The sequence below is a fragment of the Poromitra crassiceps genome, assembly GCF_964638095.1.
Source record: "Poromitra crassiceps genome assembly, contig: HAP1_SCAFFOLD_139, whole genome shotgun sequence".
Lineage (NCBI taxonomy): Eukaryota > Metazoa > Chordata > Actinopteri > Beryciformes > Melamphaidae > Poromitra > Poromitra crassiceps.
Window position 1 is genome coordinate 158,616 of NW_028152225.1, and position 22,583 is coordinate 181,198.

General features: G+C 46.2%; 1 protein-coding gene across 4 annotated transcripts in view; it reads left to right on the forward strand.

The window, feature by feature from the left end:
* LOC310770635 (CMP-N-acetylneuraminate-beta-galactosamide-alpha-2,3-sialyltransferase 2-like) overlaps positions 1-22,583 on the forward strand; it is a 69,922-nt gene that overhangs the window by 34,998 nt on the left and 12,341 nt on the right. For all 4 annotated transcript variants that reach the window (XM_083663376.1, XM_083663379.1, XM_083663378.1 and 1 more), the window contains 2 exons: positions 6,026-6,219; positions 10,783-10,941. In XM_083663376.1, the coding sequence (XP_083519502.1) occupies positions 6,026-6,219; positions 10,783-10,941 (353 nt within the window). The remainder of the gene's footprint in view (positions 1-6,025; positions 6,220-10,782; positions 10,942-22,583) is intronic.

A 22,583-nucleotide genomic window follows, 5' to 3' on the forward strand; every position in this document is an offset into this window, starting at 1 on the left:
GGTGTGAAGAATTCTTGTCAAAATTTCCACATTTGAGACCACACTGTTACCATTGTACCATTTGTATCATTTCCAGCTGCATAAGTGCCCTCTATGGGTTCAAACCTGCTTTTTGTTGCCCTCAAAAATGCACAAGACCAGCTCAGTGGCCTTGTGGTCTGAGTGTCCGCCCTGAGACTGGGAGGTTGTGAGTTCGATCCCCGGCCGAGTCATACTAAAGACTATAAAAATGGGACCCATTTGCCTCCCTGCTTGGCACTCAGCATCAAAGGATTGGAATTGGGGGGTTAAATCACCATGTGATTCCCGAGCGCGGCGCACGCTGCCGCTCACCGCTCCCCCAGGGGATGGGTGAAATGCGGAAAACAAATTTCACACATTGTGTGACAATCAGTGGGACTTTACCTTTACTTCACCTTTACAAAATGTGGTACAACCTGACGATGAACCAAAGACTATGGGATTTCAAGATAGTAACTTCCCTACTCCCCCTGTACCCTTTCCCGGCTCCTCACAACTCCAAGCCTATTCCCAGGATGTCACAAGCATTTTCCTACCAATATGGCGCTACAATACACACAGCTCATTGGCTGTTTGTGTCACTTGACCTGTTAATCACCTGTTAATTGATTACAATCACCTGTTATTTTCCTACCAAGATGGCCATGTGGTGATGTAACAGAATACTATCAATAAAAGCCACTATAATCATAAATATAAATAAAAGGAAGGAAATTACACTGTGTTGCTGTAAATCATTCCCAACCTTTTTCATATTAAGGAGCCCAAATTTAGTTCACATTGGGGCACATTGACCCCCATATGATGAGATTTGATCTCTCAGATGCAAATCTGTTTTTTTTTTTTTTTAATGTAGACTAGATATGATTTTGTCCAGAATTCCATATTGTGGCAGCTGAATACCACAGACCGCAGGTTCTGACACCGTTAAGGCACATACAGTATACCATGAAGCAGTTTTATCTAAAAATATAAGTCTTTACTATAGAGAACATAACACACGGGCCACGGCAGGGACTTACCCCAAATACAGCACATGCTGTCGTCAGCCTGTCACAGCCTCGCAAGCTGCTCAATATGCCACTGGTTGTAACTGCTAAATGCAGCTGAGTCCAGCCACAGTAAATCGGGGCAACGTGTACCCCAGCGTGAAGGATCCCAGCCCTTCATGAAGGCGACCAAGCCCAGTCTAACATCTGCAGATTGCCAACAGGTGCCTCTTATTGCCTAATCACAGCTCAGCACTTCGATACACTTCTGGCCGGATCAGCCACTCCGCTACGGCAAGTCCACCGGGCTACAATATATATTAGGTTGAGAGATAACATAGAATCCTGGAATCCTCTCAAGGACCACTGGTGGTCCCTGGACCCCACATTGAGAACCACTCAACCACTTTGATTGATTGTACAGAGAGCAATGGCAGAGAGAGAGAAGAGAGAGAGGAGGAGAGAGAGGAGGAGGGAGAGTGTTGTGTTTGTACTGCGGCCCAGCTCTGGTCGCGCGCTCGAGAGTAAAAAGCAGAGGGTGATTTTGCAGAGGGTGCAGAGGGCGCACTGCACCTTTGGACAAGAATCACGAAACAAATCCCAAACGAAAATGAAAAACTGACTTCATAGCGTTCTAGAGGACAAGTTGGTGAACAATTTAACGTGTTTACCTCAATGCAGAAATCTCCCATTGTGATTACATTAGAGCATGTTCAGAGCAGGGGGTTTGTCCTGCGTGTATCGTGCTCTGCTGCGGCCGGCTCGCGCCACCAGGCTCTTTTAACGTTAGTTACATGGGAGTCAATGGCAGTTAACTAGTTCGCCACTGAATGACCAAATTGATATAACTTTCAACCATTTTGAACAACGCTGTTTCCAGACAGGCCACCAGCGTTGGCTAGTTATGATATTTATAAAGATTTTGTAGATCTCATATAAGGTTTTTCTTGATGCGGTGAGCGAACTGTCATGGCGGCGTTTTCCGGTAAAACCTTTCCAAAGTTTCCTGTCAGAGCCTAGTCTGAGCCGGTCTGAGCACAGCCAAAGAGTATAGTGAGACAAGAGACAATCTTCGCCTTCATTTCTTCAGTTTTTCCCATAGGTTTTTTCAAATCAAGCAGCATGCCGTTTTGTCACATATCTGGGGGGGTAAGTCCCCCTTTAACCTGCTACAGAGCAGGTTAGCCATAGAGCATAAGTTGCTATGGTGATCTATCTCAGTAAGAAGTTAACTAGCGCCGTGGTATGGCAAACCTAGGGTTAAACCTGAAGTTACCTCGCTAAGCCACTAATCTTGCTTCGTGGTATAGGCCTCTGGTCTAGACACCGTTTATTCAGCGTCAGTCATATGGAACGGAAAGGACGCTTTTCACTCTCGGGGACGCTGGATGAGTTTCACTCTCGTTTCCCGAAGGGGTGGTGTGTTTCATACGCCTAACCCCGCCCGCAGAGATGGGCGAAAATACATCAAAAAGTATTTTGATACAAATTACAAATACTTGCTAAAATGTTTTATCACAATACAAATACAAAATACTGTTCTGAAAAATGTATTTCAAATACAAATATGTATTTTGTATTTTGAAAATACATAAAAATACATTTTATAAATACTGATGAAGAGCTGCAACAATTAGTCAATTCATTGTTTCATTGCCAAAAATTACATTAATTGCCTATTTTGATGATCTATTAATCATTTTGAGCCATTTATTTAAGGAAAAACGTCCTAATTCTCTGATTCCAGCTTCTCAAATGTGACATTTTCTGGTTTCTTTAGATGGTAAATCATCTCTTTAGTCCTCTCTGATGGTATTCTCCTTTGTGTACCCTCTAACTAGTCTAACACACTACAGTTCTTCCATTTCAGTTTTAGCTGTTTTCAGCACAGTTCATTTCTCCCTCACTTCAGCTCACCTTCTGTGAGGGCTTTTGACTTATAGGCAGCATTTCTACATGTTAACATCAAGTTTTGGTACTTTCACCATGTTTAGCCATAGATATCTGACATCATAAGATAGGTGGAGACTCTGGAGATGATGATCCACGGGCTCCCAAAATTGTGACTGACAGACAGACACCGCCCACCCACCTAGGCACCATCGTGCAACTGTGCGCCATCGGCTCATACATCAGAGTTGCTTGAGTGACATCACAACTGCCTGATTGACATCACAACTGCCTGAGTGACATCACAGTTGTGCAGTTGCTCGAGTGACATGAGGACATCACAACAATTGCTCTCATCACTGATGACTTATCTGATGACATCACAATCGTGACCCACACTGCCGCCACACCGTGGCCACACACCACTTAGTCAATTTTAATTAAGATATATTAGTTGTGTCTCTCTAATATAATAATAAATATGAGTAAACCGTTTCATTTGCAGATAGGCCAGTGCATGCAATATCTAATCATCATATTTATATTAGTAATTTATCTCTGGGGGAATTTCCACCAACACAAGGCTTCATTGCTAGTTTAGATGAAGAAGTGATGTGAAGTCTGACTCAAGACCCATCCTACTCTGCCTCTGATTTGTGGTTGAGTTTGTTCTGAGGGTAAGCCAATCAGAGGCAGAGTAGAAGTGACATGTCACAGTGTATTTTTTTATTCCACAGTTTGAACATGTGTCAATGTTAAAAATGTATCATTTTGAGAATGTATCAATTCTAAATCTTTAAAGCATTTTTGCTGGATATATTATTATTATCATACTGTATTATTCATTATTACTCATATTTTTCCAAGTACAATGGCAGTAAAGTATTTCATCCATTTAACCCAGTTTGCCTGGAATCTGCTTACCTACAACTTTACTGAAAATGCCAAGGTCATTTAAGACAGTAGTTCTCAAACTTTTTCACGTAAAGGACCCCTAAACTGACAAAAAGTTGACCATAGACCCCCATTTCATAAGATCTTTGCTTTTAGATGTTTTATTACAGAAATGTATGAAACCCATGACCAAAACAGTCCTACATTCTATCATTATGTTACTTATGGATGGAATTATAGTGGAAATAAGTATCCCCCTTTTTGCTGGGGAACTCCTGGAACCCACCCAAAGGACGAGTGGCGGACCCCGGACCCCACTTTGAGAACCGCTGAGCCGCTGGGTTGTGGAGACTGTCTTCCATCTGTCAGTGGAGTGACAGTAATGACAGCTGGAGTGGATGGGGAGTGGTTCATATAAATGAGCAGCTATTGTTCACTCCCCCATTACCTGGCTGTCCCAGGGCTGAAAAGTGTTCTGACCTTTTCTCTGAAAGTTGATTTGAGGTGTACCAACATTCAGATAAGCATATCTTCTTCAATTTTTTTTTTTTTTCAGATTTTTTATCCCCCATTAGTGCTAATTTAATTTATTTATCCTGGTTGCTACTCCACCCTCTGCCGATCTGGGGAGAGCCGAAACTGGCTCCATGCTTCCTCCGAGACATGGGCAGTTACCCAGCCGCTTCTTTTCACCTGACAGGGGAAGCTTCACCGGTAAGACATAGCACGTGGGAGGATCACGCTATTCCAACCAGTTCCGGGGCGGCTTTAGCTCAGGAGGTAGAGCGGGTCGGCCAATGACGCAAGGGTTGGCGGCTTGATCCCCGCTCCCTCCCAGCTGCTGTCGTTGTGTCCTTGGGCAAGACACTTAACCCTCCTTGCCTCGTATGATTGGTATGAATGTAGACATGAATGATGGTGGTCGGAGGGGCCGTTGAGCGCCGATGTGTGGCTGCCACCCTTTCGAACCACCGGTACGAATGGTGTGAACGAATAATGATTCTGTGAAGCGCTTTGAGCACTTGGAAAGGCGCTATATAAATCCAATCATTATTATTATTATTATTATTATTAGTTCCCCTCCCTCTGAACAGGCGCCCTTAACGACCAGAGGAGGAACCACAGGATATTGCATGTTTTTGGTGAAGGGGGTTCCTATATGAAGGAAACCCCCGGGAGGCACGGGGAGAACATGCAAACTCCACACAGAAATGCCCTTTTGACGACCCCTCGACCCCACTCGAGGACATGCGGACGGGCACGCATTCCTTCAGCGCACCACCATACCCCCCTTCAGCGGCAGTCTCTCTTCCTCTCTGTCAGTATGCGCCGAGCAACGAGCGAACAAACACACACACACACACACACACACACACACACACACTCCCTCTCTTTCCTTCTCTCTCTCTCTCTCTCTCTCTCTCCTTCTCTCTCCGTTTCCCTCCCTCTCTCTCTCGCTCTCTCTCTCTCTCTCTCGGAGGAGGAGGATAAGACCTGCACGCACACACACGGGACACGCCCACACAGTCCGCGGGAGAAAAGACAGTCTAAAATCGAATTGATTCTCATGACTTTTGTCATGACTGTCAAACCTAAATTTATATACTTTGCGACGTTCATCATCGTTCAAATTTGGCTGGTGGCTTATTAACATAGGTTCCTGTGATGTGATGAACTCAAAATGCTAAATAATAAACAAAAAAATCTGGTTTCCAGGGACTTTAAAATGCAATGTATTTAGGGCATCTGGGTAGTGTAGAGGTAAAAGCACTTGCCATCGCAGAGACCCGGGTTCAATTCCCACAGCGGTACTGGTGGCTTGGTCAGACATTCCTACAGACACAATTGGCCATGTCTGCGGGTGGGAAACCGGTGAGGTATGAGTCCTGGTCGCTGCACTACCGCCTCCTCTGGTCAGTTGGGGCGCCTGTTCAGGGGAAATGGGAACCGGGGGGAATAGCGTGATCCTCCCACGTGCTACGTCCTGCCAGTGGAACGCCTCGCTGTCAGGTGAAAAGAAGCGGCTGGTGACTGCATGTATCGGAGGGAGTATGTGCTAGTCTACAACTCTCCCCAGATTGACAGAAGGGGTCGAGCAACGACCGGACAGCATGAGGGAATTGGGCCAAGTACAACTGGGGAGAAAATGGGAGAAAAATCTAGAAAAAAAGAAAGAAAAGAAAAATAAATACATTTTGCTTCAGCTTCATAGACCTATTGTACATTTCCAGGGTCTCCAGTCGAACAATGTTCACCTGACTCTGAAGGAAGTGATGTCGAAGATGTTCCAGGTAATTTCCCCTCCCACGCTGGACTTCAGGCCCCTCCCTTCCCATTGCCGTAGTTGCGCGGTCGTCGGCAACTCGGGCAACCTGCTACATTCCGGATATGGCAACCTGATCAACTCCCACGGCTCTGTGATCCGGTACACACACACACACACACACACACACACACACACACACACACACACACACACACACACACACACACACATACACACACTAGTGGGCTAGCTCAGGGTTTGACAGGGGAAGCCGGACAAGAAATGATACTGAAAGCTGTAGTTCTTCGAATCGCCACTTGACGCTAGCTCCAAAAGGGAGTCATTCCCTGTTCACCCCATGTTAAAATGCCCATCTTTACAACAGGATTAAACATGTTTACCGCCTGGTTCAAATTACGGTTTTGGTGGTTACATGCCGACACTCCGACATGCCGCCACTCCGACATTCCGCCACTCTGAAATCTCGCCACTCCGATTTTCACAAGGTCCGTCACTCCGAACTTGAATTGACTTCCAGTTCACGTTCAGGCAGCTGTCCAGGGTGCTGAACCGAGTGTCAGATAAAGTACTCGGGCGGAGCCGCGGCCTGCAGCTTGCACTCTGTGATTTCTTGTGTCTATATAATATATCTGGTGTCTATTATTAATTAATACACAGGACAAGATGTTACTATCCCTTGTGCCAAAATCCGAGGAAAAACACATTTAGAAGCCCAATCCAGAATAAAACAAGCTAACAGGCTAACAAACTAATAAACAAGACACAAATCACCAGTTACCTACCCTAGCCAACAGCAGTATGAAGCATGTCATTGGGGTTTTCAAGTGGGCACCTTCCTTCACCGACGTTTCGTTAAGTTAGGCCCACGACACCTCAAGAAGGCTTAACGGTGTAATCCAGCGTCCTGGAAACACCCCCCTCCATGCTACCACCGCACAACTGCATATTACCTCACTATCTAAGCCTAGCTATCCAGGTCGGTTCAGTATGACATTCCTGACTACACCACCACTGTCAATGATTCAGCCCTGTTGATGCGGACCGTCAATCATGACCAACAACAAACAATCCCTAACTACACCACCACTGTCAATGATTCAGCCCTGTTGATGCGGACCGTTAATCATGACCAACAACAAACAATCAATCTGACCTTAGCGAGCTCCCGAGCTAGCATGTTTCCTCCTTATCCACAGCCATTCACTTGCTCGTTCTGCTGCCTGAGACATGTTGCTAACCGCAAGTTTCAGGCTCCGTCCCCGAATGCCCAACTCAGTTAGTAAGGCAATAACGGACTTTGCCACAAAACCACGGCAGCCCACCTCTACAGGCCGCACTCGAGCCCTCCAACATCGCTGCTCTGCCTCTGCTGCCATTTCAGCATACCTAGCTTTCTTGCGCTCATAAGCCTCCTCAACTCAATCTAAATATTAACCAAACCTGAACTATGAACCAAACAGTGAAAGCTACATCTTTCCCAAAATCTACTTTGAATTATGGAATTTAATCGTTTTTGTCAATAAACATTTTCGTTTGGACTTTTAAACTTCTGTAGGCTGTGTGCACAATTATCTCTCTCTCTCTCTTTCTCTCTCTCTCTCTCTCTTTCTCTCTCAGATGCTGCTAAATGGGTTGCCTCAAATCCTCGAAATGATTGTGGAGCCCAGCAAAATTAAAATAAATTTAATTTAATTTAATTTAATTTTGTTTAATTTTGTTGGTGGTCCCTCTAACTCCACAATGTGCAAGATAGTAATATGTGTCTCAATAGGTGGGTGCACAACGCACACACCCTGCTTAGAGAGCAGCGCACACACATGCAAACGGTTACAAATTAAAAATATATATATATTACAATGTGTCAATTAACATATTTTAAATAATACGTGTCATAATGGTTAATCATGATATTTATCAGAATGAGATGAAAACAATGATTAAACTAAATCAGATATTGGCTGGAAATAGGGAAGTGTCCCACAGGCTGCACCAGGGATTCCGCTATGATTTTTTCTGGCCAGCCAATTGAGCCAGCGACATTCCAGAATTCCGGCCTTATAGAATATTTACCGGCCCAGTCAAAATGTAGCCTATTGAAAAAAGATAGATGTAGCCTAATCATTTCTTAAATACATAACATATTATTGCATCATTTTTAGCAAACGAAATCTTAATTTTAAATAATTTTTTGATTTCAAAATAATTATCTAACTATTCACTGCGGTCTGCACTTGCGAGTGCAAAGGGAGCAAGCTGCACACCACTCCTAATTTAATTAATTAATTCGGTTGGGGTTTGCAGACCCATTAAGATGAATCAATAAAATGCAACAAAAGCTATTATCCAATCGTCCAACAAATGTATTTTATTATAGTGAATGGACTCGTTACAAACTTTGTGAACTGAGCTTGTCATATATTCCCTTTTAATTAAGCCTAAAGGAAGACACTGGCAGGCCTACATTAAATGTCTCTTTGCATCCAAGAACGTGAAATTAAATAACTTGAAAGATAATCTAAATTATGAAGTTGCCTACCTGCAACAAGCCAGAGATGAGACATGCAGTCAGTCAAACTTTATAGCCTATATTTTCTGAAGCGGGTCTATATTGACAACGATGACGAGGGACTGCAGCTGGTTGACACGCGGGCATCCAACTCGCTTTCAGAACAGACTTCTAGCCTACTTCACAACATGAGAATATTTGCTTTACTTTAAACTGAAGGGCAAAGGTAAGAATATTAGCCTTGTGTTACCCATAGCCTACATCTGAGAACGAAATCCCTTGTTGCATGTTGTGAGATTTGAGATGATGCGCGATAAAGTCGTTCAGACAAATAAATGAAAGCTGCCCATTAAATATTCCTCCTTAAATGGCAAATCAACTGAGGTTCTATAGGTTAGGCATATTTATGCTGAAATGATGTTGACAATTAATGGCTGAATTAACGAACATAATAATAAGCTTTACAACCTGCAGAGCACTTCTCTGTCGCTGCGAGAATTCTCACAATACGGCCGCGGCAGTTTCTTCATGATCAATGCTCCGCTACATGTGCAAAGCAAACTTGCTATTCTTATCAATCCAACTTTTCCTCGCTGTGGCGGCTTTTCATGGCTGTTTGGATCTTGTTCTGGACCATAGTTACATAAAAAGAACTGGCCGAGGGATGTCTGTGTTGACATTTCGGTCTGTTGTGTCAAGCCAAAGCGTTGTCGGCTGCGGGATGCACAGCTGCAGTGTGCAGCTTTTGCATGGCAGTTAAAGAGCGTCTGCTGTATTTTTTCCCTTTTTCAACCAACACTCAACATTAACAGTGGGGCGAAAATATATATTATATTTAAGTCTATATTTAAGTTGTAGCTTATGGCAACATCACTGGTCACACAATATTGGGCTATTTTATATAATGAATTTATTTATTTGTCATTTCCAACCGGCTGCTTAAGCCGGCGACCTTTTAATTTGCCGGCCCACGTCAACAAATACCGGCTAAAAGCTGGCAATTACTGGCTAATGGAATCCCTGGGCTGCACCTGTGAGCGGAGGAGATCATCCTGCTGCTATCAGCTCCTCCACCAAGGTGCTGCACACCCGCATCCAGGTGGTTGTCAAACTATAGGCCCATTTGTGAATTTTATTTTCAAGTCCATATTTCTCCGCGTTTCCTGCATCAAATTCCGACTTCCAGTTCACGTTCAGGCAGCTGTCCAGGGTGCCTGACGGCCCGGGTGTCAGATAAAGGGGAACTGCCCATTCTTCTGTTTTCTACTGATTTCCAGCTGATTTTCTGTTCAGCACCAAGGACAGCGCTACACACTCTCGAGTAGAGCCCTGGGGCCAGATGTATAAAACTCTGTGTATATTTAGGTGTAGAAAGCGTAATTTCACTGATTGTGAACTCAAGAGGAGACCCAGCACTCACTCCGCTGGATGAGCGCGTGCCATTTGGCACAAGTGCACAGCCATTGCGCAACACTTTATATATTGACATTTTAACAACTGGTCACACCTGAGTAGGTTAATCTTACTCCCTATAGAATGATAATCTTGTTTTACATAAGAATCATGTAGCCTACTTGTGTATTTTTATATATAGATATTTATCATTTTAATTATCATAATAGTGACAAACATCAAGGTTTCGGAAAGGCAGACAGTTACCGGTTTTGGTCTCTAGTTAGCTACTTTCACCTTTCATGACAACTGTACGAGGATTCATTTTTATATAACTCACCTGTTAGGAGTAAAATAGATGATAGAAAATACTCTTTTGGGGATGATTGACAGGTCGCCTGTCCAGTGATGGTGCAGACAATAGCAGGCGAAGTTACAGCTCTGGGAAACCCCTGGTCTCGTGCCGTCTCACGCGCGCTGCGTAAGAACCCCAAGCTAGGCGACGGCCACACTAGGCTTCAAAACTATAGATCCAACAACTGATTCTGATTCTCATTACCTATGCATTCCTGAACTCCCCCCTGTGTTCAAAGTCAGAACTCCATGTGTATGGTGACCTAGTGTAATAGGTACAGTATCTACCTTACTATGTTCATGAATGGTCACATAATAGATCATCTGTTTAACATCTACAGACAGATGAATTGTTGAATGTCAACTAAAAAGCTGTTGAAATGTTACAAATACTCTGTAGGTGAACTATCCAAATAAAGTGTTACCAAACATTGCTGTCTCCTCCTCAGGATGAACAAGGCGGTGACTGGAGGTTTTGAGCAGGATGTGGGGAATCGTACGACACATCACTTCCTGTATCCGGAGAGTGCGGTGAATGTTGGGCCGGACGTCAGCCTCGTGCTGCTGCCCTTCAAACTGAGAGACCTGCAGTGGCTGACTGCCAAAATGTAGGCCTAATATAATTATAGACTATCTAATATGTGACATCACCCATCATGTTTAAACTGATATTGGAGAAAGAAAAGTATAAATTAATTATTTACATATATTTATTATGTATTCATTGATTTATTTAGGAAAATACACGTGCACTGTTTCCAAGTATGCTGAACATTTGAAAGTTTGAATGGTTTCAACAGCATGGTTCAAAAATAGTTCCAGTCCAAAATTTGGGCAGAAGCACACGTGCATTTTGTGGAGAAAATGCTTGTCGTTGCATTGAACTCATCGCCTGCTTTTGTTCAAACACAGGACTGATAGACCAACCCGATCTCCCAAAAAATTGTAAAATAGCAACGTTTTTGGACCAACGTTGCTATATTATAATTTCGGCTCAGAAATTGTAAAATGGTAACGTACATTTATACATGGGTGGGCGAGGTTTCCGCAGATTTTCCGCTTCTAACCCTTCCCCCTACCCTAACTATAAACCTAAAATCTCAGAATGTTACCATTTTACAATTTTGGAGCCCATAATTGTAACATAGCAACGTCGGTCCAAAACGTTGCTATTTTACAATTGTCTGTGAGACTGTGTTGTTGGATAGACGGAGCACAAATAGCAGAAACATGTTAAAGCAGCTACGAGCAACTTTTTCGATTGTTATTAAACAGTATAAATTTAATATCAATGCATCACATCTTACCTCTAATAGTCGACGAGACCAAAGCCGCGTGTATCTGAGATTGCTCCCTTAGGTGATTATTAAGTCTATAGTCTGTCTAAACTCGCGCCAACAGGGGGCTCTCTAGAGCGACCGGACCGGGTAACCCGGAAGTGAAACGCGGAAGTGAAACCAGGAAGTGAAACGCAGCTGCCTTTTTACGCCGTTTGCGCTGCCTAGCAACATAACATAAACAATGTGAACGCCACGCATACTCGCGGGAACATCTCTCGTTATATTCTAACAGGTTTTTTGGAAGTTATTTTGTGGTTATGGCCGAAGTGGCTGCTGCAAACCGTTTCATTTCAATTCCTGATCTGCCCTGGCTACAGACACACTAACACTGGCCGATTCACTCGGGGTTCAAGCGAGACTACTCTGCGTTGGTATCGTCGACTATTAGAGGTAAGATGTGATGCATTGATATTAAATTTATACTGTTTAATAACAATCGAAAAAGTTGCTCGTAGCTGCTTTAAAGGAGAATTTCGTTTTTTTTTTAACCTGCCCTCTCCTCACATTAATTCTTATCTGACGACTCACCCAGTGTTCTCCGGTGCGATTTGGAGCGTCCTAGGCGTGATCTAAATAGTGTCCAAGCCAGTCCTTGAATGCACTCCGTCGGGGCCACATGGCAGCGTGCTGTTCCTCCATGTAAATAGACAGTTTTCAGAATCAGAATCAGAATCACTTTATTGGCACAATATGCAATATACAATATGCACAATATGCAAGCACAAAAGACTCAATATTCTGTGTGGAGTTTGCATGTTCTCCCCGTGCCTCCCGGGGGTTTCCTTCATATAGGAACCCCCTTCACCAAAACATGCAATATCCTGGTTGCTAATGTGGTTCCTCCTCTGGTCGTTAAGGGCGCCTGTTCAGAGGGAGGGGAACTGGTTGGAATAGCGTGAACCTCCCACTTGCTATGTCCTACCGGTGAAGCTTCCCCTGTCAGGTGAAAAGAAGCGGCTGGCTAACTGCCCATGTCTCGGAGGAAGCATGGAGCCAGTTTCGGCTCTCCCCAGATCGGCAGAGGGTGGAGTAGCAACCAGGATTAATTAATTAATTAGCACTAATGGGGGATAAAAAATCTTGAAAAAAAAAAACAACAACTCAATATTGCTAGTGCAAAAGATCATATATACCATGCACAATGTGCTTAAGTGTGTGTGTATGTACATTAAAATCAATATACATTAAAGACCCACATGAGTTAATATTCCGAAGCAACCTGTGTCTGCACAAAATCTACACGACATTAGCAGTCAGAGTTAGATCGGCATTAAAAAACGATAAACTGATATTAAGTTAGAAGAAGTTAAAACTAGTTTAAAGCTAGTATTAAAGTCCCTGGAAACCAAAATCCACAAAAACGTTCTAACTATGTTATTTAGGGTCTTATGTTAGTAATTTTGTGCCTCCGAAATTATTATACATTACTTTCAACCCAAAGCCTTAAAATCGCCACTTTTCTACAAGATTCTACAAAGTACTTCCTCATTGAAGACAGCAGTGCGTGAGGTGCTAAAACGCAGGAGCTTATGACGTCATAAGCTCTATATAACCTTTGTACACGCGCGCAATCCGCACCCACCTATGGCAAGTCCGTTCTTTGCCCCCAGTGACAGCGCTCCCTTGCTGTCCGTCTCCCTCTGTGTGCATCTGCCAAGCCTATGCTTGTGAGATTAGCAAGGTGTCGGGTTTCAGCCAGGCCATGTGCTTCTCTCTCTCTCTCTCTCTCTCTCTCTCTCTCTCTCTCTCTCTCTCTCTCTCTCTCTCTCTCTCTCTCTCTCTCTCGACTAGTGAGAGAGAGCGAGAGACACACAGGCTGGTGGCTCTCTCACACACACACACACACACACACACACACACACACACACACACACACACACACACACACACACACACACACACTCGCAAGTGCTGTGTAACTTGATCTCTTTCTCCGTTTCCCTCCCCCCCCTCTCTCTCGCGCTCTCTCTCTCGGAGGAGATAAATGTCCCTGCTGCAGACGGACACGCCCACACATTCCGCGGGAGAAAGTACACTCTAAAAAATAATGAAATCTCATGCGTTTTGCCACACCTGTCAAACCTAAATTTATATACTTTGCAACGTTCATCATCGTTCAAATTTGGCTGGTAGCTTATTAACATAGGGTCCTGTGATGTGATGAACTCAAAATGCTAAATAATAAAGAAATATTTCTGGTTTCCAGGGACTTTAAGTTTAAAACGAAGTTTCATTTCATTTTAATTTAAAATAATTATTTAAAAATCTATAAAAAATAAAAAGTCAATGCAATTTATCATCACGGTCCAAGCCAACCAGGCCCGAGTTACAAGAGTCACAGTCTGCTGTGTGAAGGGAGGGGAGGGGGGGGGATTCAGCTGGGGCAGGGGGGGAGACAGTGAGTCTCTAGTGGGAGGGGCTTTCGGGCCATTTTGGTGAGGCCGATGGCAGATGGAAAGAAGCTGCTCTTGTGGCGGGTGGTTTTGGTCTTTGCAGACCTCAGCCTCTTGCCGAGGGGAAGTGCTTGAAAGAGCTTGTAGCCAGGATGGGAGGGGTCGGCCATGATTTGACAGGCGCGTTTCAGTGTCTTGGCTGCATGTAGATCCTGGAGGGATGGCAGGTTGCATTCGATGAGCTTTTCAGCACATGATGCGCTGCAGTCTGTTTATATCCTTCACTGTGGCAGCGGCATACAGACGGTGATGGAGGAGGTGAGGATGGACTCAACGATGGAGGTGTAGAATTGTACCATCGTGGTCTTTGGCACTTTGAATTTTTTCAGCTGCCTCACAAAGTACATCCTCTGTTGTGCCTTTTTGGTGAGGGCCCTGATGTTCAGCTCCCACTTCAAATCGTGTCTTCCCGTGTTCTACCCATATCGTCGTTATATGATCCCTAAAGAAACATCAGACTGCTAATCACCCCGGGCTATTTCCAGTAGTCTTTACCAGGGATTTCATTTCCTCATGCGTGGTCTGTGTCACCAAATCTCGTCAAGTCCTGCGAGACTTTTCCTGCCGGCTGGCCTGTGTGCGGAAGCTCAGCTCCTGCGCTCATATCTCTCGCGCGTCTGTCCTGTCTCCCTGGTAAGGACTACTGGAAATAGCCCGGGGGTGATTAGCAGTCTGATGTTTCTTTAGGGATCATATAATGACGATATGGGTAGAACAGGGGAAGAAAACTGTCTATTTACATTGAGGAACAGCACGCTGCCATGTGGCCCCGACGGAGCACATTCAAGGACTGGCTTGGACACTATTTAGATCACAACGACGCTCCAAATCGCACCGGAGAACACTGGGTGAGTCGTCAGATAATAATTAATGTGAGGAGAGGGCTCCAGGTTAAAAAAAAAAAAAAATTCTCCTTTAAGGTTTATTTTGAGTAGAACAAACAGATGAAGCAATGTCGCAGCACAGCCTGTTATCCCTCCAACGGCATCCTATATCAGCATTCTGTCACACACCTTGTGTGTCGGATGTTAATGAACACGGTACCCTGCTGCGCAATTAATGTACATGCACCGTTAAAAAGCAGTAAGCGTGTGGGGAAGGGAACGGTAAATGCCCCCCACCATATTCAAACCCTAACCCCAACCAACCAAGTGGCTACCAGCAGGGCCGTAACCAGGGTTCCGAAATAGGGGAGGTCCAACAAGGGGAGGCAGATTCGGTGGCGCAAATTTGAGGGTTTTTTCCCCCCTTTTTTAGCCATATTTAGAGTAATATATCATTTTAAATCAACATTAGGATTATACTGTTGTGATGTCATTATTCAGTATATTCTCTTTCATGTCACCACCTGCTCAGCTCTCCTGTCAACATAATTGTAACTAACAAACAAACTGTTTTAGCCAAATTCATATCAAAATGACACCTACAAACACAGGTACACAACCCAAGCCGTACACAACACACAAAGTCATCATCGATAATAAAAAAAACATACAGAGGGACATTTATTTATTCCTGATAGGAACGATTGAAAAATAAAATAAAATATATTATGTTGTTTTTAACTTTACACCACCTCTTTTTGTTACTTATTGAGTCATGAAACTGAAACCATGCATATAGCCACCTGCATACCTGACTTCGGGAGCTTGGCAATTGGCATCATGCATGATTAGCCAGTAGCATCCCAACGTGTCACACAGGTAACATTACTTAAGAGACAGACTAGACACTTACTTTCTTGGTTGTTGCTAAAAAATCTGTCAGTGTCACTCACTGTCTGTCGTTCACTCGCTCACTGTCTCGCAGCTCGCTCACCTTCAATTATCTCGCCAGGCAGACAGACAGTCATCACTCACCACCATGCTGCTGCTCTCTCGGAATCAAGTTACCGCGGACGCGGCGTCAGATGACTTCCTGCCTGACCTGCCTTTCGTTTCAAAATAAAAGCGATCCCGTGTTTTTCATGCTTTTCCATGCAGATTGTTTTATAAAAAAAAAAAAAAAAAAAATTCTCTCTGAAATATTAGGGGAGGTCCGGACCTCCCCGTCCTCATAGCTAGTTACGGCCATGGCTACCAGTGCCTCATCCTAACCCCCCCCCCCCCCCCCCCCCCAATGCCTAACCTTAAGAGCCCCAAGGAGACAAGCCCACAGTGCTTGTCTAACTGTGCACCCGTGTATGCACAAGGTGCATGACAGAGCGGAGATATAGAAGGTGCGTGACAGTGTGGAGATATAGAAGGTGCGCGACAGAGCGAAGATATAGAAGGGGCCTGACAGAGTGGAGATATAGAAGATGCGTGACAGAGCGAAGATAGAAGGTGCATGACAGAGTGGAGATATATAAGGTGCATGACAGTGTGGAGATATAGAAGGTGTGTGACAGAGTGAATATATAGAAGGTGAATGACAGAGTGGAGATATAGAAGGTGGGTGACAGAGCGGAGATATAGAAGGGGAATGACAGAGTGGAGATATAGAAGGTGGGTGACAGAGCGGAGATATAGAAGGTGTGTGACAGAGTGGAGATATAGAAGGTGAATGACAGAGTGGAGATATAGAAGGTGGGTGACAGAGCGAAGATATAGAAGGGGCATGACAGAGCGGAGATATAGAAGGTGCATGACAGTGTGGAGATATAGAAGGTGTGTGACAGAGTGAATATATAGAAGGTGAATGACAGAGCAGAGATATAGGAGGTGCGTGACAGAGCGGAGATATAGAAGGTGGGTGACAGAGCGGAGATATAGAAGGTGACAGAGCGGAGATATAGAAGGTGGGTGACAGAGTGGAGATATAGAAGGTACATGACAGAGCAGAGATATAGGAGGTGTGTGACTCGCGCGCTACGCATGCTCGATGCCTAGGCTCGGCCGCTGTGCTGCCTCACCTGCCCTATTGGCACCAGTGGGCAAGGCCACCCCCTTCCCTCTGATGATGCGGAAGTGAATTGAAAAGTTGTAGTTCCTCTAATGGCCACTAGGCGTCAGGGGCATTCCCGACTCCATGCCAGACTTTGTAACAGGATTAAACATATTTCCAGTGAGGGGCAAAACACAGTTTTGGTCTATATAGCTAGTTTAACTTAACTGTAGGGGGGTCATTTTTATATAACTGTTTGGAGTAAAATAGATGATAGAAAAGGGGGTGCCTTTCCCCACCGAGCTCCCTGCTGCGGGGGCGCTTTTTCCAGCCCGCCATGGCCAGCCTCAACTTCACATGCTCCTGTGCCCAGACGTACGGGACTCCGTGCGGGCATCCTGGGAGAGCCCCTACGAGGCCAGAACCCCTTCTCAGGGGTTCGCGCGTGGTCAGTGTTGTACGCAAGCCCGACCTGGGCTACGCTGCCATGCCACTGGTGGACACGGTGATGGCCCACCTGTCCCCCTCTTCCACCAGGCCTAAGCTCCTCTCCAGGGCATGCCAGACGAAGGCCAAGCTGACTGAGAAGTCGTATCTGGCATCCGGCCAGGTGGCAGTGATGGCCAACAACTTGGCCATCCTCCAGGGCTACCAGGCAGCCCTCCTTGCAGACCTGCAGGGTGTCGCCCCTCGGGAGACCTATACGGAGCTACGTATGGTCATGGACTATGCCCTGCATATGGTGGAATGCGTGGCGTTGAACGCCGGGAAGGTTATGGCCTTCTTGGTCCTCAGAATCAGAATCAGAATCAGCTTTATTGGCCAAGTATGCAAACACATACAAGGAATTGGGCTCCGGTTAGCTTTGCTCTCAAGTACACACATATAGAGAAAAAAAAAGAAAAGGAGAAAGAAGGTTACACATAGTCAAGGTGATCAAGGCAAGAATACTTTGTTGGACATAAGCAATGTACAGTGACTGTACAATGTGGTGACTGTGCTATATACAATGTAGTAAAGTGGCTATTTTTAAATATGAATATATTAGGGAGTGTACAGTCAAAGTGTACGGTAAGTGTGCAACAACGCTACATAGGTTTGTGAACAAGACTTATACAGATATTGCATTTTTAAATATGAATATATAAGATGATGTACAGTAGTGCAACAACACTACATACAGTAGGTTTGTAAACAAGGCTTATACAGGGATTGCATTTTAAATATGAGTATATAAGGGAATGTACAATAAATGTGTACAGTAAAATGTGCAACAACGCCACATAGTTTAGTAAACAAGGATTATGCAGATATTACACGGTACACAGTACAGTTGTATGCCGTTCAATGTGAACGAGGCTTGAGTTGATAGTGAACACAGTGAACATAAATTAAGTGAGTGGCTGGTTTAAGTGGTTTAGGTGTTCAACAGAGTAATGGCCTGTGGGTAGAAACTGTTTTTGCGTCTATTGGTTTTGGCGTGCAGAGCTCTGAAGCGTCTGCCCGAGGGGAGGAGTTCAAACAGGTCGTGGCCAGGGGAGATGGGTCCGTGATGATCTTTCCTGCCCTTTTTTGACTCTGGATGAATACAAGTCTTGGATGGAGGGCAGGTTGCGGTCCTGACTATCCGTTGAAGTCTGCGCTTGTCCTGTTTGGTGGCCGACCCAAACCAGACAGAGATGGAGATGACCCACCGCCACCTCTGGCTAAACCTCACGCAGCTCACTGAGCCTGAGAAGAGGAGGCTGCTGAACGCGCCTGTCTCCCCGTCTGGCCTCTTCAGGCCCTCAGTTGAGAACATTGGCCAGCAGCTGGAGAGACAGCGGCAAGACTCGACGGGCGTGAGGTCCATCATGCCACGTGGGCAGCGGTCAGCAAGCTGTCCGCCATTCGGACCGGAACGGGCTTGGGCCGCCCTCCAGGGCCCGTCCGCCCCCTCTCTCCGGTGCTGCGCTCTCGGAGAAGGGCCCCCAGCCAAGGCGTGAGCCGCCCCCAGGCGGAAAGCCAGGCCGCCACAGCGGAGCCCTCCTATACCTTGTCAGCGGCACACTTGCCGGGCCGGCTGAACTTCGGAGCGGACTTGTTCCGGGGCAATCCCCAGCAGATAGAGTGGTGGTTACACCCCCAAGTGGTGGAGCAGATTTGGGCCAGATTCGGCCGCGCCTGCGTCGATCTCTTTGCATTGCTGGTCACAACGCATTGCCCCCTGTGGTTCTCCCCCATTCCCCTGATCCAGACTGTCCTGGACAGGGTGAGGGAGCAGGGCCTGCGGCTTACCCTGGTCGAAGCAGATCTGGTTCGCGGACCTCATCCTGCTGTCACAAGGGCCGCTGTGGCCGCTTCCGCGCCGGGAGGACCTCCTGTCGCTGGCGAAGGGCGAAATACTCCATCCCACCGCTTCCAGATGGAAGCTGGCAGCCTGGTCCCTGAACGGGAGCGCCTGTTAGCTCAGGGCCTACCTATGTGGGTGGTACACGCTATACAGAGTGCTAGGGCTACCGCCACACGCTCTCAGTATGCTTACAAGTGGCAAGCCTTCTTGCACTGGTGCGCGGAGCGGGGCGTGGACCCAGTGTGTTGTAGTGTTCAGCCCATCCTCAGGTTCCTCCAGAGCCTGTATGATGCGGGCCAGTCCCCTCAGTCCCTCAAGGTGTATGTGGCCACAATATATGCCTGTCACATGGAGATAGAGGGCAAACCGGTAGGGAGTCTCCTGCTGGTCTCCTGGTTCATGAAGGGAGTGCGTAGACTATGACCGTGGGTGCGGAACGTTTGTGGGACTTGGTCACGGTTTTGGAGGGTCTCTCGGGTCCCCTGTTGGAGCCCTTGGAAACTGTGGACCTGAAGTTCCTGTTCTTGAAGACTGCGCTGCTGTTAGCCTTGTCTTCAGGCAAAAGGGTTGGCGACTTGATTGCCCTGTCGGTCCAGCAGTCTTGCTTGGTATTTGCTGATGACGAGCGGAGGGTTACGCTTCGGCCCAACCCCACCTACCAGCCTAAGAATATCAATGCCAGCTTCCGGTCTATGGTTGTAGACCTGGCAGCTTCCTGTCTCCCTCCTTTCAGTTTGGAGGAGGAGCAGTGGCTAAACACACTATGCCCAGTGCGGGCTGTCCTGGCCTACGTAGGCAGGACATGCATGCTTGCGCGCCTGTAACCAGTTGTTGGTGTGCTTTTGGCCGAGAGCCCTGGGCAAGGCACTGTCCAAGGAGCGCTTGTCGCACTGGATAGTGGAGGCCATTGCTTTGGCCTCCTCTGCCGCGGGGAAGGTTCCCCCGGAGGGTATTAAGGCCCACTCTTCGCGAGGTGTCGCAACATCCTGGACGTTATTGAGTGGTGTGTCAGTGGAAGACGTGTGCGGCTGCCTCATCGTCTACCCACCACACTTTTGTCAGGTTCTATAGCCTTGATGTGGCCAGTGCGCCCTTTGCGCACACTGTTTTGCCGGCCGCCAGGCAGTAGTGCCCGAGTCACTCGTTGCCTTCAGGTTGCCATGGGCTACGGCCATGTGCCCTGTTGCGAGCCTTAGGTCTCAGGGTCAGACGAGGTGCTTCCTGGCAGCAAGGTTGGTTGGATATAGTGTGAGAATCTGAAGTTTCAAACGAAGTAAAACGTTGGGGTTGTCCTACAACTGAGGTTTTACGAGTGAGAACAAGGATTCACATCTAGCCTTGCTGTTTTCGTTATGGAACAGCAGGTCGCTGGATGCTTGAGTGAGGTCTCTGGCTGCTGGCACAGACGTGACGTGGTGGTCACGGGGGCGGAATCTCTACGAGTTACGGTTGCGGAGATACGTCTGCCCTGCATGCAGGGCTACAGGAGACAGATAGGGTACAGGGGGGTTGGGAGTTCCAAGTTACTGACCAAATACTCTATTTCAGTGATTGCTGTCAGAATATAAAGCCATTTAACTTATTTTAACACAAAAACAACGCTGAATGCAGCTATAATGTCGCCCGTGCGTCCCCCGCGCGTGAGAAGTCGGTTGTGTTGTGAAAACTTTAAACAAACAAGAAACTTCATGTTTTTTTTCTGTTTTCAACCCAAAGTGAGTACAAGTCTTCAACTGTGAATTTAACTTGCCTGTTTCTAAAGTGAAAGTTGAAATCGCTCCATTACATACAGCAGCTGCTGCTGCTGTGTTTCTGTCTCTCCTCAACTCTCTCTCTCATTAGGTTCAAAAGCCCACGCGGATCTAACATTATATCCACCAGTAATTCTGTCAGTTTTATGCCAGCTAGTTAAATCCAACACACACATGTTGTTGGTCAGGATCATAATGTGAACGTTTGTTTTGCGGCATTCAATATTGCTGGTATAGTGTCAGCCACTGCGCCAGCCGCCTGGCTCTGTGCTGTTAGTAGCTTGCTTGCTGGTCTCATGTAGAGCTCAGCTGTCCTGTTGTTAATATGAATGGCCGCATTGCAGCAGCAGAGCCAAACGGCATTACGGCACCATATCGACTTCATAAATCATTAATTAACCTAGCACCCCCCCACCCCCATCAACGACGATGTCATCATCCATCACGATGTTTCACTGTGGAACCATCACAATGGCTATTTGGTTGACATCGCACAACCCTATACTATATTAGGAGTTTGTAACTGAAAAGTTATCTATGAGTTAGGGTTAGGGTTAGAAATGCTTTTTTAAAACAAGTTATGATTTACTACCACTGGTGCCTCATCCCTCCCTCGGGCCTGTGATGCTCGTGGCCCTGAGGAGCGGGGGGCGTCCCTTAGTTTTCTGCATGAAAGGTGGCAACCCTAGCGGCTGGTAAGCTAGCAGCAGGCGTTATCATCTGTTTCTCCTCACAAAAAGCGCTCCAGGCAGCGCTTTCTCCACTCCAATAAGACGCAGGTGCTATGTGGACACGCAACCTAAAGCCCAGTTTATACCAAAGATAGACAATGAGACTGGCTGCAACTTGCAACTACTTGCAACTACTTGCCACCAGCCTCTGCGACTTGACAAGCTGAATTGCTGGCAATGCCATCAGCTGGCTGGAGTCGAGATGGGCAGCTTACACCGATGCAACTTTTCCTGCAACGGTTTCGTCTCTTTGGTGTAAACTGGGCTGTAGAGTGTAGCTCAGGGACGTAGGAAGGGGGGGGGGGGGGGGGGGGGGGGGGGATGGGGACACGTCCCCCCTACTTTTTAAGAAGGCAACATTGGACCCCTGCACTTTTTGAAGTCCCAAAACTAAAGTTATGTTAAAAAACTGAGAACGGCAGGCCGCCCCATCTTCCAGCGACCGGCCCAGTATAGTATACTGAGTGACAATGGGCCGGCCCAATTACATCTCTTACTGGGCCCAGCTCTCCCCCTCTGTGTCTGGGCTGCCCCAATCACATCCCTGTATGTAATTTTTTAAATGCAGCCCTTACTTGAAATGAGAAAATGTGATATTACTCTGAATCTGGCTTTAAACGGCCAAAATTGTCGATTTTTTTCTTTTTTTTTTGTGGCGACCCTAGGTCGCCGCCTTGGGCCTGAGAATGTGGACCTGTACAAAATGTGTCCGCTCCACCTTCGAAATCAAAGCTACATCCATGGTGTAGCGTAACTGCTAATGTAGCCACACTGGCAT